This window comes from Dama dama, chromosome 21 (assembly GCF_033118175.1).
Source record: "Dama dama isolate Ldn47 chromosome 21, ASM3311817v1, whole genome shotgun sequence".
NCBI lineage: Eukaryota > Metazoa > Chordata > Mammalia > Artiodactyla > Cervidae > Dama > Dama dama.
In genome coordinates, this window is record NC_083701.1 from 78,798,770 (window position 1) to 78,816,606 (window position 17,837).

The following is a 17,837-nucleotide window of genomic DNA, read 5'->3' on the forward strand; positions in this document are numbered from 1 at the left end:
GGACACGTAGGGGGCTGGAGGTTGAAGGAAGCCTCAGAGCTAGTAGCTGCGCGAGACGTCAGCTCTGGGGATATCCGTGCACTGGCCAAGTGCAGTCTGAAGCCTAAATCTTGGCTGAGATGAGTGACCCATTTTGATGGAATTATTTGCGGAGCCAGTCTCTCCTTTACCCAGAGTTAGCACTGAATTGAAAATCTGGGCACAAAGGTGCATCTGTTCAGGTTTCATGTATCTCTGAAGATAGAGGAGAATGACAACAAATGAAGTTTCCCCTGTAAGAGAATCTTAGTGTTTCTTTCAGTGGTTTTCAAAGAAGTGAATATAAATATAAAAGAATTTAAATTGATGTAGTTAATTTATACCTGATGAAAATGAATAGGAAAGCTTTCTTCAGGTAAAAATTAATGTTTCGATATCAACACAGATCGTAGTCTCTGCTGGAAAACAAAAGGTTGTTCAAAATTTTTTTCAAAATTATTATTCAGACTTGGGGTAGACTTACTATCTCCCCCAATATTTCTCTGACTACTGAGTTAGAATGAGCAGCTGGGAAAGTTTGCATGAAAATTTTATTCTTAAAAATTATGTTAATTTTTAACTATACATAGATGATTAGATATAGACATTTGGAATGATACTTAAATTTTATAATTTATATTTAACTGATCTTTTGTAATTTGTAAACTTTTATAATTAGAAATATTAAATATCCTGTTTCACTGATTTTTAAAGAAAAGGCTTGGGGCTTCCCTGGTGGTCCCATGGCTGAGATGGGCTCCCAGTGTAGGGGCCCAGGTTTGACCCCTGGTCAGGGAGCTAGATCCCATGTGCCACGACTTAGACCCGGTTTAACCAAATAAAATATTAAGAAAATAAAAAAGAAAAATGAAAAGGTTTAAGAACGCTGAATGATTTTTAAATAAAAACTGCTCGGTGTGATGCAGAACAGATTCCAAAATAGCAGCTTTGTTGTATCGCTCCAGGACTGCGGTCACTGGAGTCCTGACCAGGACTCCATAAATTTTTTAAATTTATAGAACCTGGTGCAAACCTGATTGGTGTTCATTCTGCTGATATTTTTAGACATTTTACACTCTGTTTTTCTTTACTAAGTCCTGAGTTATTACTCACTTGTTTTAGGAATAGCATTCTTTTGTGAATTTATTTTAACACTTTAGTCCAATATTTTCCTCCCAGATCTTTATCTGTCACTTGTGTTACCGACTCACCTGTGTAGGGATTATTTTTCACCTAGGTAAATTATTCTGCTCGTAAACCCTGTTAAACCTCATCTATTTTCTCTCTCTATTGCTTGGTCATTAAGGTCAATAGGAAGTCATATCCTGCTTTCCACATTGCCCACTATTGTAATATAATTGACGGTTTTAATAGGCATAGGTCAGTGATGGTGGTGGTTTAGTTGCTAAGTCGTGTCTGACTCTTAAGACCCCGTGGACTGTAGCCCACCAGGCTCCTCTCTGTTGGTGGGATTCTGCAGGCAAGAACACTGGAGTGGGTTGCCCTGCCTTCTTCCAGGGGATCTTCCCAATCCAGGGATCAGACCCAGGTCTCCTGCTTCGCAGGCAGATTCTTACCCATCTAAGCCTCCAGGGAAGCCCACTTACCTACCTGCCTGTCTGTAAACTTACTGCTGAGTCATATGGTACATGATGGCCAATTTTCCTTCCTTGTGTAATCTCTGTTTTCCTTGTGGTTGATAATCACCTTATTTTTAATTTGCCCCTTCTTCTGTAGAGGCAAAAATACTTGTATGTTTCTCCAGAGCCTCCAACATTTCTGCCACACACCTGTCATTAAATTTATTGTATATTCAAACACAACAGTTTCTTTTTTATTTCTCATAGTTTTTTTTCTGGAGTGTTTCATATTTTACTGTATTTTGACCAAAATGTGTCTTAGACCTACTGACATCTTAGAGACTTCTCTTTCCTCTTCTCTTCTTTTGGAATATCCTATTTTCTAGACCCCTTGACCTGCTTTTTTTTTGCGGGGGGGATTACTGCCTTGTTTGGTTGGATCATATCTTGCATTAGCTTCCTCAGTAAAAGTTTGTTCTTGGGGCATACTGTTTTCAAGCTCTTGCATGTCTGAAAATATCTTTACTAGACTGATAATTCTCTGGACTTCCAGGTTAAAAATTGTTTGCCCTCAGAATTTTGAAGACATTGTCGCCTCATCTGTTTTTTTTGGCCACTTCATAGGGGGATCCCCAACCAGGGGCTGAACCCACACTCCCTGGCCTGGAGGCACAGAGTCCTAACCGCTGGGCCCCCAGGGAAGTCCCGGCCCCATTGCTTTTGTGTTGCTCTGTTCCTGTTGACAAATCTCATACTAGTCTATTTGAAGTGGTCTGTTTTTAGTTTGCTTTTGCCCCCTTTCATAACTTTTACCCTCAGAAGCTTTGTTTTTGGAAGCTTTACTCTGAATCTTAATGTGTGTACCCCCTGCTTTCTGCTCTCCAATGTACTAAGCTGTGTACTTGATGAGCCACATCAATACAAGATTCACATTTCCTAAGTCTGAAAATTTTTATTATTTCTTTAATACAATTTTCTTTCTCCCGGTTACTTTTTTCTTTCTAGAACTCTTATTGGTTATATATCAACCTTTTTGGATAGAATGTCTGCTCTTTTTTCCTATTTCCATATTATTATCTTTTTGTCCTAGTTTCTAGGCGTTGTCTTGCAGTATTTTTTAATTTTGATCTCTCCTGTGCTTAATTTTCAAAAATATTTCCTTGTTCATTGACTGTTCCTTTATCAGATCATCCTGTACTTGTTTCATGAATATAGTATCTTTTCTTATTTCTGTGAGAATATTAATTGGTGGTTTGGTGATATAGTTACTAAGTCATGTCTGATTCTTGTGACCCCCATGGACTGTAGCCTGCCAGGCTCCTGTGTCCATAGAAGTTTTCAGGCAAGAAAACTGGAGTGGGTTGCCATTTCCTTCTCCAGAGGATCTTCCCGACCCAGGGATTGAATTCGAGTCTCCCACAGTGCAGGCGTCTGAGCCTCAGAGATGCCTTCATGAGAGTGTCAGTCCCAGCAGACTTTCTGTGTTGCCTGGAATGCTTCTGCTGCTGCTGGGTTCCTTTTTTGTTTTTCGTGCATTAGTCTTTCTTTTTCATCCCAGACTTGTTTTTTAGTTTGGAGGGGCCTAGTAAATAATACTTGTTTCCCAAATTTGGAGCCAACTGAGAAATAAACTTAAGAAACACACTGATGGAGATAAATTCCTGGATTGAAGGGTATGACTTTTTAGAGCTATAACGGGTTTTCTGCTGCATATACCCAGATCTGAATTTACTCCCTGGATGACAACCAGAGCTGGGCAACCACCGATCAGGCCTGCTGGGACAGGGCTCTCACCACAATTACCGAGGGCGAGCATCCTGAGGATTTGCTCACTCAGGTGGAAGTTGGAAAGGGGAGTCCTGATCAGAACGTGTCTCGTTTCTTTCCCAGACCAGCTCAGTGGGTGATGGGAGGGAGCAGGAAGCTGGAAGCATTGCTGAATCGAACTCCTTACGTGTCTGAACAGGAGACCATGAAATGCAGAGTTCCCTATCCCCTCCACCCCTTTCGCTAAATGTCTGGTGACTTTTTTTCCCCTGTCCTGTTTTAACTGGGAAATTTCATGTGTCACTCTAATATAATTGGCAAGCTTCAAGAGTGGTGGAGTAACTATTCAACGTTTTGTTTGTGAGGTCCTATTCTTAATTCCACGGTAGTGTCAGTATCTAGCTCTTTTCTCCTGGGGCATTCAGTTTTTCAAAGGGAGAATCCTTTCATCTTTTCAGTGGGGCATCTGTAGCTGCTGTCTTTCTGGCCACCGGGTTGGAAGTCTGACCTTTCGGTATGTAGACTCTTACTTAATCTTGTAGTCTAACCCTCCAGCATCAGTACCACCTTTTTTGTTGTTTGGTCGCTAAGTCATGTCCGACTCTGCAACTCCATGAACTGTAGCACGCCAGGCTTCCTTGTCCTTCACCATCTCCCGTTCCTGATACGCTGTGATCTGAGACGACTCCTCTTCTGTTTCTACCCCAGAGTGAGAGCAGAGTCACCTGGCTTGAGGGCTGGAGCCTAGGGACATCCATTGTCGGTCTTGTTTCTGCTCGGGCCCTTCCTGTTTCGGCTGAGCCTTTCTCTGCTCTGCTGACTCAGTTACCACTCCACCATCATCTTATCCTCCAGAATTCGTTGGAAACTGCATCATTTAGTGTTTATTCTTTTGTTGTCCTTTTTTTTATTCCTCGGTTGTGATTCTGAGTTTTGAGTAGGAGAGGAAATAGATGGACATGACCAAACCACCACGTTTACCCGAAAGTGTTACAGGTTTTATTTTCATGTAAGCACCAACATAAGGCCATTCTTCATGCTCTGCAGTGTATTTCTGAAAACTTCTGTAAACTTGTTTTGACTGTTGCTCACCTTTTAGTGTTAACAAATTACTTTGTTTATTTCACATAACTGAAAATTCTTCTATTACCTTCAAATGGGACTGAAAGGAAAACAGGCCTACACAGAAATGCTCACATGCTGGAGAAGTTCATTTGTTTTACTTTTGAAAGTATTTCCGCTAAAAGATAGTAGATGAGCTCAAAGGGTTGAAAATAACAGTTACATTGTTAATCATATTGATTTGTTGTCTTACAGAAAGGAGAAAGTTGGCAAAGCAGCGTGAGGTAATTTCTGTGGATGAACTCAAAAGTCTGCTAACACGCACAAGGGAACGTTTTTTAGATCGTTTTGATGCTATTATTCCAAAAACAAGTCTAATAAAGACAGATAAAACCTCCAATATGTTAAATGGTAAGTTTTTTGTTACTTTAAATAGTAGTCCTTTTTTTGTGTGTAGCATTTATGAGAGTTATTATTAAAACTTATAAAATTCATTGATCAAATCAAAATCTATCAGATTGTAGTAGTGATATATTTGTGTATATAAGTATCTGTGTAAATATCAATATGTTATATTTTTCATCTTTAGACATTAGAAATTTTCTGATGACATTTTTTATTAAGCACGTTCTGTATAATTGTTTTTGAGCAGGAGAAGCACCTTAAGGTAATTCCTCTTAAAATTGTTACTAAGCTGCTAGAATGGATGGGTTTCTATTAAGCTATATTTTCATAAGGTGAGAAAAGCGGAACTTAGTAAACTTAATGTAGATAAAACTACATATAATAAGATGCTCCACACTTGCCATTTGTTTTAGCAGGAAGTCACCAAACTTACTGAAGGAGCAGGAAATCATTTCTATATTAGCTTGGCAATTTCTTTCTGTTTTCCTACTTTCTGTTCTGGTGATGAATTTGCATAGAGTGAAGCTCTTCAGGATTTAAAAAGGAAGCGTTTAACACTTGCCTGGCATTTTAAATGTATAGGATAATTTTTTGTTGTTATTCTGTGAAAATCATTTTTATCCCATATATTAATAAGAAAATGGCCATAGAATCAAGTTAATAATAATGTTTGTTGTCTGCCATTTCTCTGTTTGATGCCGTGAAGGCACACAAAAAATAAAAAATTTGGGTGGGTCCTTGACTTTCATCAGGCTTATGATCTAGTTGGAAAACAATACAAGCACAGCGTCTCGTGCCCTGTTTAAAGGCCAGGCCTTTGGAGCTCGACGGCCAGGGTTCAGACCTCAGCCGAATGTCTTCGGGCAGGTTCCTCAACCTCTCCGGGACTGTTTCCTCATGTTTCAAATGGGGATAATGATATGACCCAGTTACTAGGGTAATTATGAGGATTAACTGAGTTGAGTCCTATAAAACACTTAGAATGTAATCATCTCCAAAAAATTGTGACCTGTCATTTATATTGTCATTATTACCGTTGTTAATATCTGCATGCATGCTTAGCACCAAGTCACTCCCCTGTTAGATATATGAATGTCTGTACCTTAACATTTAGCCTATGGAATTTACATTTATATAGGTTGTATACTCAAATTTAATAATTTATATTGTAATACTTAGGGGAATAATTAATGTTTACTTTTATTTAACATGGCTTGTATTCTTCTGTGAACATACCCTGTAATTGTTCAGAACTACTAATGATTTTTTTCTTTATCCATTTTTTGAAAAACCATGCCAGCATTATAAAGCAGATTATTTCATCATGAAGCTTATTCTTCCATGAAATAGTCAGTATTTCACCACCCTTATTAAGAAGCAGGAACTACTATACTTGGACAGTGATTGGTTGGGGCAATACAGTATAGGCATTAAAAATATTTTTAACTATTCAAGACTAAATACTTTAAAAGTAAAGGAAAAATGATATGCATTTGGCTTCTGTTTTCATCTGTGATTAATTTTTTCTTTTTAGTTCAAAAATTTCTTACCAAATCATTATCACTTTGTAAGACCCTAAAGTATAAAATGAGTATTTTTGTCAGGGTTGACGGTTAGTCAAACAGCTAATGTCCAGTAATTTTCAGTCAGTTTATTGGAGTAGTGTGTGATAGTTCAAAACAATGTAAAACACCAGATGGTTTTGGAGTCCAGTAGTACAGTTAGTGATTTTGTCAGTCTTCAAACAGTTGAGATGTCCTCATAATTAATAATGAGAATGGAAGACGGCCCTCTGTCTTTGATGAGAATTGTGGATTATCAACAATCTCAGTGTTAGTTCATTGCACCATACTGACCAAAAAGATAAGACACTCTTATGTATAATACTTTATTAGTAGTAAAATAGCATTTAATGTTAGTGATTTACTTGAAAATGAATATGTTAAAGCATCTTACATTAGTATATGTGAGAATTAGTTCTAAAGTAATCTTTACCCTCAAACGTCTTAAGTTATTTATGGTATTGTAGTACTTTTGAGAATGAAGCAATCTTTTAAAAATACAAATTTTTCAGGATATTGGTGCTCATTCCTCTTTCTAATATGGAGATCACATATTATATCCCATATATTCTCCACAGAGTTGTCTCTTTTTCGTTTAGAACTAATTTCACAGAAATACCAAAGTTATGCTTTCATGCCCTGTGAGTCCTTGCAGTGCTAACTCCTCTTCTGAATTCTAGCCCATAACGTTTATTATGAGGAGAATGTAAAATAAAGCTCAATGCTAATTTTTTTTTTTATCATTTCCAAAAAACTTTTCTATGCCATTTTGCATAGTTCAGGTCATCAGAAATATCCTTAATAAATGCCTGGTATAAGTATTGTACAGTTAATCCAAGTGATTTTTATGTGTATATCTATATGTACACATTTTTATGTAGCAGAATTCAGTATGTTAATACTTCAGGACTCACATGTGTCCCTTCTCTTCAGAAAGCCGTTCACTGGAGCCTCCTTCCTGCCCAGTGGAGACCAGTCCTCTGCAGTGGCCTGAGAGGCATGTCCTTCAAAATTTAGAAACTTTTGAAAAAGCTAAACAAAAAATGAGGTAACATTTAAACAGCTTGTTATTTTGTATTACCTTTATTTTTTCTTAATCCTTAAACTGTTTATGAGATAGCAGTTTATGGTTTTATTGTAAAAGATATATATGCTTACTGTAGATAGATAGATCGAGATAGACTGTTGCAGAGTAAGTTGTCCAGGAGATGCTCTCTTCCTTCCATATTCTGCTTGTCCTTTCCGGGTGTACTTAATCACAGGTGACACTTTAGTGTGTGACTTTTCAGACCATCTTCCATAGAAATACAAAAACATACAAACATGAAAGAAAAATTTAAAAAATACAGGAGTGTGTGTGTGTGTGTGTGTGTGTGTGTGCGTGTAGTCACTCAGTCGTGTCCAACTCTTTGTGACCCCATGGACTGGGGCCCACCACGCTTCTCTGTCCATGGGATTCTCCAGGCAAGAATACTGAAGTGGGTTGCCATTTCCTTCTCCACAGGAATGTGTAAAACAAAGTAAAAGCACTCTTTTCCTGCGAGCCATTTTGAAATGTTCCTGTTTTACGTGTTATGTTTGTGTGTACTAACCGTCTCTAAGAGGCAGATTGTGTTTGCTTTGGTTTTGGTTTAGTGCACAGCAGGCACGCGGTACATCATTGTTGAGCGGTGGAAGAATGGAATAAAGGAAAGGAATGAAGTCAAGTGGGCCTTAGAAAGCATCACTACAAACAAAGCTAGTGGATGTGATGGAATTCCAGTTGAGCTATTTCAAATCCTGAAAGATGATGTTCTGAAAGTGCTGCACTCAATATGCCAGCAAATTTGGAAAACTCAGCAGTGGCCACAGGACTGGGAAAGGTTAGTTTTCATTCCAATCCCTAAGAAAGGCAATCCCAAAGAATGCTCAGACTATCGCACAATTGCACTCATCTCACACGCTAGTAAAGTAATGCTCAAAATTCTCCAAGCCAGGCTCTAGCAATGCATGAACCGAGAACTTCTAGATGTTCAAGCTGGTTTTACAAAAGGCAGAGGAACCAGAGATCAAATTGCCAACATCTGCTGGATCATCAAAAAAGCGAGAGAGTTCCAGAAAAACATCTATTGCTGCTTTATTGACTACACCAAAGCCTTCGACTGTGTGGATCACAATAAACTGTGGAAAATTCTGAAAGAGATGAGCATACCAGACCACCTGACCTGCCTCTTGAGAAACCTGTATGCAGGTCAGGAAGCAACAGTTAGAACTGGACATGGGACAACAGACTGGTTCGAAATAGAAAAAGGAGTACGTCAAGGCTGTAAATTGTCACCCTGCTGATTTAACTTCTATGCAGAGTACATCACGAGAAACACTGGTCTGGAGGAAGCACAGGCTGTAATCAAGGTTGCCGGGAGAAATATCAATAACCTCAGATATGCAGATGACACCACCCTTATGGCAGAGAGTGAAGAGGAACTAAAAAGCCTCTTGATGAAAGAGGAGAGTGAAACAGTTGGCTTAAAGCTCAACATTCCGAAAACTAAGATCATGACATCTGGTCCCATCACCTCATGGGAAATAGATGGGGAGACAGTGGAAACAGTGTCAGACTTTATTTTTTTGGGCTCCAAAATCACTGCAGATGGTGACTGCAGCCATGACATTAAAAGACGCTTAAAACTCCTTGGAAGGAAAGTTATGACCAACCTAGACAATATATTTAGAAGCAGAGACATTACTTTGCCAACAAAGGTCCGTCTGGTCAAGGCTATGGTTTTTCCAGTAGTCATGTATGGATGTGAGACTTGGACTGTGAAGAAAGCTGAGCACTGAAGAATTGATGCTTTTGAACTGTGGTGTTGGAGAAGACTCTCGAGAGTCCCTTGGACTACAAGGAGATCCCACCAGTCCATCCTAAAGGAGATCAGTCCTGGGTGTTCATTGGAAGGACTGATGCTGAGGCTGAAACTCCAGTACTTTGGCCATCTCATGCAAAGAGTTGACTCATTGGAAAAGACCCTGATGCTGGGAGGGATTGAGGGCAGGAGGAGAAGGGGACGACAGAGGATAAGATGGCTGGATGGCATCACTGACTCGGTGGGCATGAGTTTGAGTAAACTCTGGGAGTTGGTGTTGGACAGGGAGGCCTGGCGTGCTGCGATTCATGGGGTCGCAAAGAGTCGGACACAACTGAGCAACTGAACTAAACTGAACTGCTGAGAACATTTATCACTTCAGGTCTGTCTAGTCAGGCTATGGTTTTTCCAGTGGTCATGAATGATTGTGAGAGTTGGACTATAAATCTGAGCGCTGAAGAATTGATGCTTTTGAACTGTGGTGTTGGAGAAGACTCTTGAGAGTCCCCTGGACTGCAAGGAGATCCAGTCAGTCCTTCCTAAAGGAGATCAGTCCTGGGTGTTCATTGGGAGCACTGATGCTGAAGCTGAAGCTCCAGTACTTTGGCCACCTCATGCAAAGAGCTGACTCATTGGAAAAGTCCCTGATGCTGGGAAAGATTGAGGGCAGGAGAAGGGGATGACGAAGGATGAGGTGGTTGGATGGTATCACTGACTCAATGGATGTGGGTTTGGGTGGACTTTGGGAGCTGGTGACAGACAGGGAAGCCTGGCGTGCGGCAGTTCATGGGGTCGCAAAGAGACACGACTGAGCGACTGAACTGATAGCATTTGTTCATAGAGATCAGCAGATATTTACTGGGCAGCAGCTGTGTGTTAGGCTCATCTCTTAGAGCTTGCCTTTTAAGGGGGAGGGACAGTCAACAGAACACAATAAGCAGACAAGTCAATCCAAGACCTGGAAACCCATCTATGTGTAACGAATGAAGCAGCGGGCCTGAGGCAGAGTGTTTTTATTTGTTGGCGTGGGAGGGTCGGGTTGGGGAGGGCACCCTGAGAAGTTATGCTGGAGCGGAGACCCCGTGGGTGAATGAATGAACCACGTGCAGTCATGTCGGCCCTTACAGGCGTTCACATGGTCTTTGAATCATAAGTGCATTGGTAAGCTTTTCATGGATTTTCTATCAGAGTGATGTGATCTGATTTTGCAAAATAACTTACTTTTTCCTGGTGAATAGATTGTGGGAGGAAAGTATTAGGAACAGACAGATCACTTAGGTGGCTTTTTCTGTATGCTGAGAGGTAACTTTGACTTCTAACTAGAGTAGTAGTGGAGAACAAGTTTGGAGAATATTTTGGTGCTAAGCTAGGAAAAAAAAGAAACTTTGTTTTTTTCCTGCCCCTCTTCTCAGAGAAGAGAGAGAAAGAGAGAGAGGCATCCAAGACAATTCAGGTTTCCGGCTTGAATCGCAGGTGGGTGGTGTTCTCATGGTTTGGGGAAGATGGGTAAGTTGAAACAAGGGTGGATTGGGGGAGAAAGATCAAGAATTCTGCTTTAGGGATGCTATATTTGACCTATGGATTGTGCATGTGGGCATATTAGAAGGAGAAATCTGGGAATCTGTTTGGAGTTACCATTAAAAGGGTTTCTTTAATATATGCTAGTAGATGAGATCACATGGTGAGGCTGTATAGAAAAAGACAGGAAGGCTTAAGACTATTCCCTGGGGGTCTGTAACATTTACAGGTCAGGAGGAAAATGACACTCTGGAAAGAAGATGGAGAAAAGGATGGGTTACCCGTAAGAGAGCTTGGATTTCTTACCCATCGATTTTAGATTGTATATTTTCACTTCCCATTGTGAAGACGGGGAAAAGGACACCCCTGCTTCTCTTCACCTTTTATCCTCCTCCTTCCTCTGCACCTTATGTTATTTTGCAATAGATAATTTTTTTTTCCTTGAAGTCATTTTTCTCCCACTTTTCTGACTTGCCGCTCTCGTTTGGACTGGCCTTGTCTACCTGCACAGCTGTTGTCCTGGTATTTCTTTTGATTGCATTTCTAGATTAGATTAGACCTGTATTTTCTTGGATCTCAAACCTTAATGAGAAGTCTGATGTGACATGGATTTTTGTTCCTTAATAGGTGTTTTATTCTGTCTCTGAAACTTCTAGAATTTTCTGTTTTCCTTAATGTTCTGAAATTACACGAGGCCATCATGGTGTGCAGTGTTTCGGTCTTGAGGCTTTTCCCTTTTTATCAGCTCTTGGAAATATTCTTCTATTATTTCTTTGATAGTATTTGTCCTTCTGTTTTCTTTCTTCCTTATTTGTGATTATCTGTTTTACCTAATTTTAGATGCCTCAGATTGATTTTTCAATTTAAATTTGATTGTTCCTTCCATAGTCCATCTCTTCGGGCTTTCTGGGGGGCTCGGTGGTAAAGAGTCGGCCAGCCAGTGTGGGAGACGCCGGCTCAGTGCCTGGTCTGGGGCGATCCCGCGTGCTGCAGGGCGCTGTGTGCCACGGCAGCCGAGCCTGTGCTTTAGAGCCTGTGAGCGGCGCCCGCCTGCGACCACTGCTGCGCCTGGGAGCCCTGGAGTCCGTGCCCCACACAGGAAGAGACAGCGCTGCGAGAAGCTGGCGCCTTGCAGCTGGGAAATAGCCCCTGTTCTCTGCAGCTATAGAGAAAGTCCATGCGGCAGCAAGGACCCAGCACAGTGAGAAAAACAAACAAAGTTTTTGAAGAATGGTTCCATAAAAAATAATAGTAGTCCATCTTTTCATCTTTTCTGCTCTGCCTTCTGGTATATTTCTTTGACCTTTACTTTCATCTTTTCCAGTAAATTTTTGGCAGCCGTTTAAAAAATTTCTAATAATTCTTTTTTGTTATCTACCCTTTTTTCATAGTAACCTATTCTTATTAATAATAAGAATTGAGAAGATGCTCTAAGGATATTAACTTATTAATTGGAATTTTCTTTTAACTTGTCTTACCTGTTCTTTAAATGATCCCCTTATCCTTTAGATCTGTTTCATTTGGTCCTCTGTTTCTCTCTTCTGTGTAGTTCTTTAATATCTGGTGGCCCTTGATCACAGCTGAGAATTTATTCCTAGACTGTTTTATGTTGGTCGTTGCATACATTTCTCTCTGTATGTGTGGCTCTGTGCCCTGCCTGCCGCCACCTGAGATTTTCCCGGGAGAAGGGAGGTAGAGGGCACCTGGGGGAGGTAGCTTGGATGCTTTGCCCATCGCTGAAGTAAAGGGCTGTATTCTGGGGGCTTCACCGCTGCCGGCAGGACAGGTGTCCAGTTCTGTATCTTCAGAGAGCAGCTTTTCTCTTGGAGGTAAAAGCATGAGTCTAAGATGTGGTGTGGGAGGGTGTTCTAGTAGAGTTCTGAAAGTATATCACCTGTTGGCTGCCAGTTGCCACTCTGAGCTCCAGTTTAGAGTCTGCCTGTGGTTTCATGGAAGAAGAAGACATAGTCTACCTTCTCTATAGGTTTCTTTCTAATTCTTGTGGAGGAGTATTCTAGTTTATTACTGAAATTCATGGAACCCTTTGGTCCACTCCTGTTCCTTCTACTTTTTTTGAGCCCTGTTATAAACTTAGTGCCCAGTACTTCAGCATTGTGATTTTTGTTTTTTTGAGTGGAGAGGTTAATGTGTATGTTTGATGCATCATCTTGAACCAGAAGAAATTTGTTTGTAGTTTAAGTGTAGCTCAAATATCACCTTTCTCTTAAGACTTCTGTAAATGCTGCAGTTAAAAGACTGTTATTACTTCGTTCATGAAACTTATTTTATTGTGCCTTTTCTGCCTCATTCTGCTCTCATTCCTTCCTTTCTCCTACTTTGAGTCATACCTGTACACAGTCATGAACAGTGATTAGGGGTCTATAAATTATGAACAATGAACCTTTTTTAGTACCTCACAGTGATAATTGCAGAGTAAATGCTCAGTACGTATTTGTGGACACTTCAGAATTCTTGGCTGGGAACCAAAGTGACATAGTTTCATAATTTGTTTTATGTTAGATTCAACTGAAGAATAAAAGACCATTACAGAGTGACATTCAGAAATTATAAGAATTCAGTTTTATTTATTTATTTGGCTGTGAGTGAAAGTTGCCCAGTTGTGTCTGACTCTTTCTGGCCCCATGGACTGTACAGTCCCTGGATTTTCCAGGCGAGAATCCTGGAGTGGGTAGCCTTTCCCTTCTCCAGGGGATCCCAGCCCAGGGCTCACACCCGGGTCCCCCCGCACTGCGGGCAGTCTTCCCAGCTGAGCCGAGGGCAGCCCCTGTTGATGGTGTTGGGTCTCAGGGGCCGGGCGCTGGCTCTCCGTTTGGTGCACAGGCTTCTCAAGGTTTGTCACGCAGACGAGGTTTGCTGCTCCGTGGCATGTGGGATCTTAGTTCCCTGACCAGGGATCGAACTTGTCTGCCCTGTATTGGAAGGCAGATTCTCAATGACTGGACCACCAGGGAAGTACCAGGAATTTGGTTTCAGACAAACTCAGTCACCTGTTATGTGACTTTGTTGACTCATCTGTAAGATGGAGATAACGAGCCCAGGTCTATTTCAAAGTTGTGAAAATTTAATGAGATAATGTATGAAAAATTACTTTGTAAGCTTGGAAACACAAAAAAGTGTTGTCAGTGTTTCTTGTTTCGTTTTTCACCCAGGATATATCTGGTTGGTAAACTTTATCACAAACTGGGCTTTTAAATTTTTCTGATATTTTTATGTTCTGGGTTCTATGTAAATGCAAAGTATGCATTTCCCCATTGCAACTGGCCTATCAAATGATTGAGAGTAATATTGATTAAGATTTTGTGAGTCACTGTTAGAGAATAGCTATATAGAAATTAAATTCAACTCATCATGTAGTTCTTGCCCTCCTGGAGTATAGCATTTTGAGTGTTTTCTTGTTTGACTGTTTTTATTAGATATATATTTTCAATTTAAAAATAAAGGGAATGAGAAGAAGAAAGAGACCCTGTTGTCATGTATAGAAATATGTCTTAAGGCCATAATGTCAACATTTTAATTGTACAATTATCAGTAAAAATGCTTGAATGATTAATCAGGAAATAGTTGAATTAATATAAAGTCAGGAAATTAATGTTCTGTGCAGGTATTGAAAGATTTTAATTTTGCTTTGGTGACAGTAATAGTATGATTTGTAACTCAGTGCTTGAGAAAACCTGTAGCATTCTCTGAAACTATTTTCTTCTTTCCAGTTTTTAAAAACTGTGGGCTTTTTGGGTTCATAGAGTGATAGAGTAGAATTAGTACCTAATTCAGAGTCAGGCTCATTCTGATTCTGTCATTTTAAAAGTCTTGGCACCGTGGGTCTGTAAGGCACTATTGGGTGGTAAGAATAGTGATCGTTTTTTAGGCTTGGTATGGTATGAACTTTACAAAGTTCTTATTTTCAGGTGTTAATTTCATTTTGAGATAAGACCTGTCCTGTCTTTTTCAAGGGGATTTGTGAGGGTTAAGAATATATTGTATGTACTTTGAAAAGTATGAAATCCTGTGTATATTTCAGGTATAATAATAATTTAGTATTTATTCATAATGTCATAATCATGGCTAGCAGAGACTTTGGAGAAATATCTGATTACTATCTCATTTCATGGTTGTGCTGTACGTAATCTTTCAAGTTTATAGAACATTGGAACATTTGGTCTCTGCCTTCAGAATTTACAATATTGTGGGGCTTTGGAACATACAAGAGAGTTTAGATTTAAATTTTATAGAATTGATGACTTCACACTAATAATGATAGTGTGATAGCATGATAATGATTACATTCATCAATCATGTCAAATATAAAGAATATAATTATGTTTAGTTAAGTAGTAACATTGTTTTGACATGATAACTGCAAGTTTTCCTGTGGCCTACATACAGATTTTTGAAAATATGCTTTGATTCTAAATGATTTACAAAGCTTTTACTTTTTTTCTTTCTTAAATGTGTAGATCTTCAGTTTTGTGTGTGTGTATATTTTTCTGGTTTCTGCTCATAGCAGCTTTTCCTGACCGTGGAGAATTCTAATCTGCTTTTAGTAAATCTACATAATTTTTTTTTTTTTCTCAGAACTGGTTCATTACCTCGTTCATCTGAACAATTGCTGGGCCACAAAGAGGGTCCACGGGATTCAGTCACATTATTGGATGCTAAAGAATTGCTTAAATTCTTTACCTCAGATGGGTTACCAATTGGAGATCTTCAGCCTTTACAGATTCAAAAAGGGTAAGTTATAAACTTACAACCTCCAATTAATTTTTTAAGGAATCATTTTAAAAGCACATTGCCTCCTCTCCAGTTGTGTGTTTAGATCTAACATCCAGCTAGATGTTCTGTGCCACTTTGGCAAAATCTACAAGTTTGAGCCCGGTGTTTATCAGCTGTCTTAATTCTCACAGTTTACCTTAGCCTAATATTCTACTGTGTTATAGTATTGAGTATAAAGGAAACAGGAATAATAAAAACCGCCTTAACGTATTTCTTATAGAAGTGAGCTTCTACTTTGTAGACAGATGGTAATACTTTTTCAGAAAAATTATAATCTGACTTGCAAAAATTTTTTTAAATTCTCTTTTCTGTCACTTTCTAGTTTTGATTTTACTACTACTTAATCGTGACATTGTCAGTTGTGCCTTAACAGTAGCAAAAGGATAGCCTTTCACCTGAGAAGAATGGGAAAGGGTAGTAAAAATGCTTTTGAAACTATACCAAGTAAAACTCACTGTCAGCTTGAATAATTTACAACTAATTTGACTTCCAAGACAGCTTCCAGTAAGTTGCTAGTTAATAAATTCTGGGTGTTACTGAAGTTAACTTAATTACAGGCAAAATCGTGATATCAAATACTTGTGAGATTTGAATACTTTGTTCACTGCCCCAATTTCTTTTTGTTAATCCATTTTTCTGAGAATCTTCCAAAGGACCTTGAAAATTATAGAACATTTTGATTACTTTTTCAAAGCTTGTTTTGGCAAGTACTGAATTTAAGGGTTGACTTTGGAAAGAATTTATCATGTGCGTGGTCACTAAAGAGAGGGAGATGGGGAGCAACTTAGGAGATATGATGGTCTTAATAGTTCTGAGTTTTAATGACTTAATGATTTTAATGACATAAAAACAGTTTAATTTTAGAGTATTTTTCCTTTTCTTATAGCTTTGAGAGATTGATAATCCTTTCTGTGGGAATCAAGAAAGGAAAGAATTATATATACGTTTTCATCTATTTAGTTATTGGATTCCTGTCCTTCCAGATTATTAAGCGTGAACTGGCAGAGTCAGATGGGTTTGCCAAAACTGAATCATGTAGGTTGTATTCTTTTTGACCAGAATGTCTTTGTAGCTGCAGTGTCAAGGGGGGATACTACTAATTCTTCCTGTAGCTTACCAGTGACTTATCTAGGCAAGTTTGATATAATTCCTTGATGTTAGTAAAGAACTGTGTCATTATCAAATATATCTTCTGTTAAAGTTGAAGGATGAGCTTTCCTGGTAATGACTCAAGGACCTGTGGGCTTTTATTAACTGTCTACCAGGGAACCACCTGAAATGCGATATCAAGCAAAGTACAGGAATGACACCTGCATATATAAAGGAAGTGTTAAACATTGACAGAATACATGCTTACTAAAATATTTCCTTTAGAAAGAACAAGGTGTGAGTAAAATGAAACAAAATAGACAGAGTTGCTGGGAGAGATTAAAATAAATGGAAGACGGCAGGGCAAAGGAAAGACGTGGAATGCCAGGCACCTGGATAGTTTCATATCACACGATTTTTCACTCGGCTAGTTGGTCATGAAATACTGGGATCATTGCCCTTTATTAGCGTTACTTTATGTGAAACTCTTTAAATGAATGCATTGGAATGTAAATCCTGGTTTTCAGGACTCATTAACTCGCATATGTCTTACATTTTAATGTAATAATTTCAAATGCTTATCTTAGTGCTCTGTAGATAACATTCAGTGTCGTGGGCGGTTTTTATTGCTAAAGCCAAGGAGGGGGAAGTGTGATACTGAATTTATTCTTGGTACTCCACTACCTACTTGTTTTCCTGTTTGCCTTTTGCAAGTCTTCTGAAGTCAAGCCCCTGGTGTCTCCTTCTGCCTATTACCAGCGTAAAAAACATGTATAATTCTCCCGTCCCCACCTCTAACGTGTTCTGACCTCCAGGAATCATGATGCAGTTCATCAGAACAGCGCCTCCCAACCCAGGCAGAGAAGGAGGGCATTTATTAGAATAACTCAGAACGCTTAAGCTGATTTCAGCAGCCTCCTCCCGGAGGTTTTGAGGTACCCCTGCAGGTCCTGACTGGAGGGGCCAAGCATCAGTGTTTTATGTAAGTTCACCACAGGACTAGTTCCGGCACACCTGCTGATTGGAACCTGCTTTAGAAGAAGAGCTGAAATCAGCAGTTAGTCTTTATATCCTCTCATATTTAAAAGGTCACTGATTATTAAAATAGGTGTCAAAATGACTATGTTCCCAGGCATAGAAAAATCTGGATTCCCCATGTGGTATAGTAGGAACGAAATACCTCTTTTGTTACTGAGGATTCG

The 17,837-nt window shown here is 39.4% G+C and overlaps 1 protein-coding gene across 2 annotated transcripts in view; it reads left to right on the top strand.

Annotated features, from left to right (window-relative positions):
• The window catches only part of MTBP (MDM2 binding protein), a 72,238-nt gene that overhangs the window by 36,425 nt on the left and 17,976 nt on the right, over positions 1-17,837 (top strand). For both annotated transcript variants that reach the window (XM_061123886.1, XM_061123887.1), the window contains exons 14-16: positions 4,683-4,838; positions 7,328-7,442; positions 15,349-15,504. In XM_061123886.1, coding sequence (XP_060979869.1) covers positions 4,683-4,838; positions 7,328-7,442; positions 15,349-15,504 — 427 coding nt within the window. The remainder of the gene's footprint in view (positions 1-4,682; positions 4,839-7,327; positions 7,443-15,348; positions 15,505-17,837) is intronic.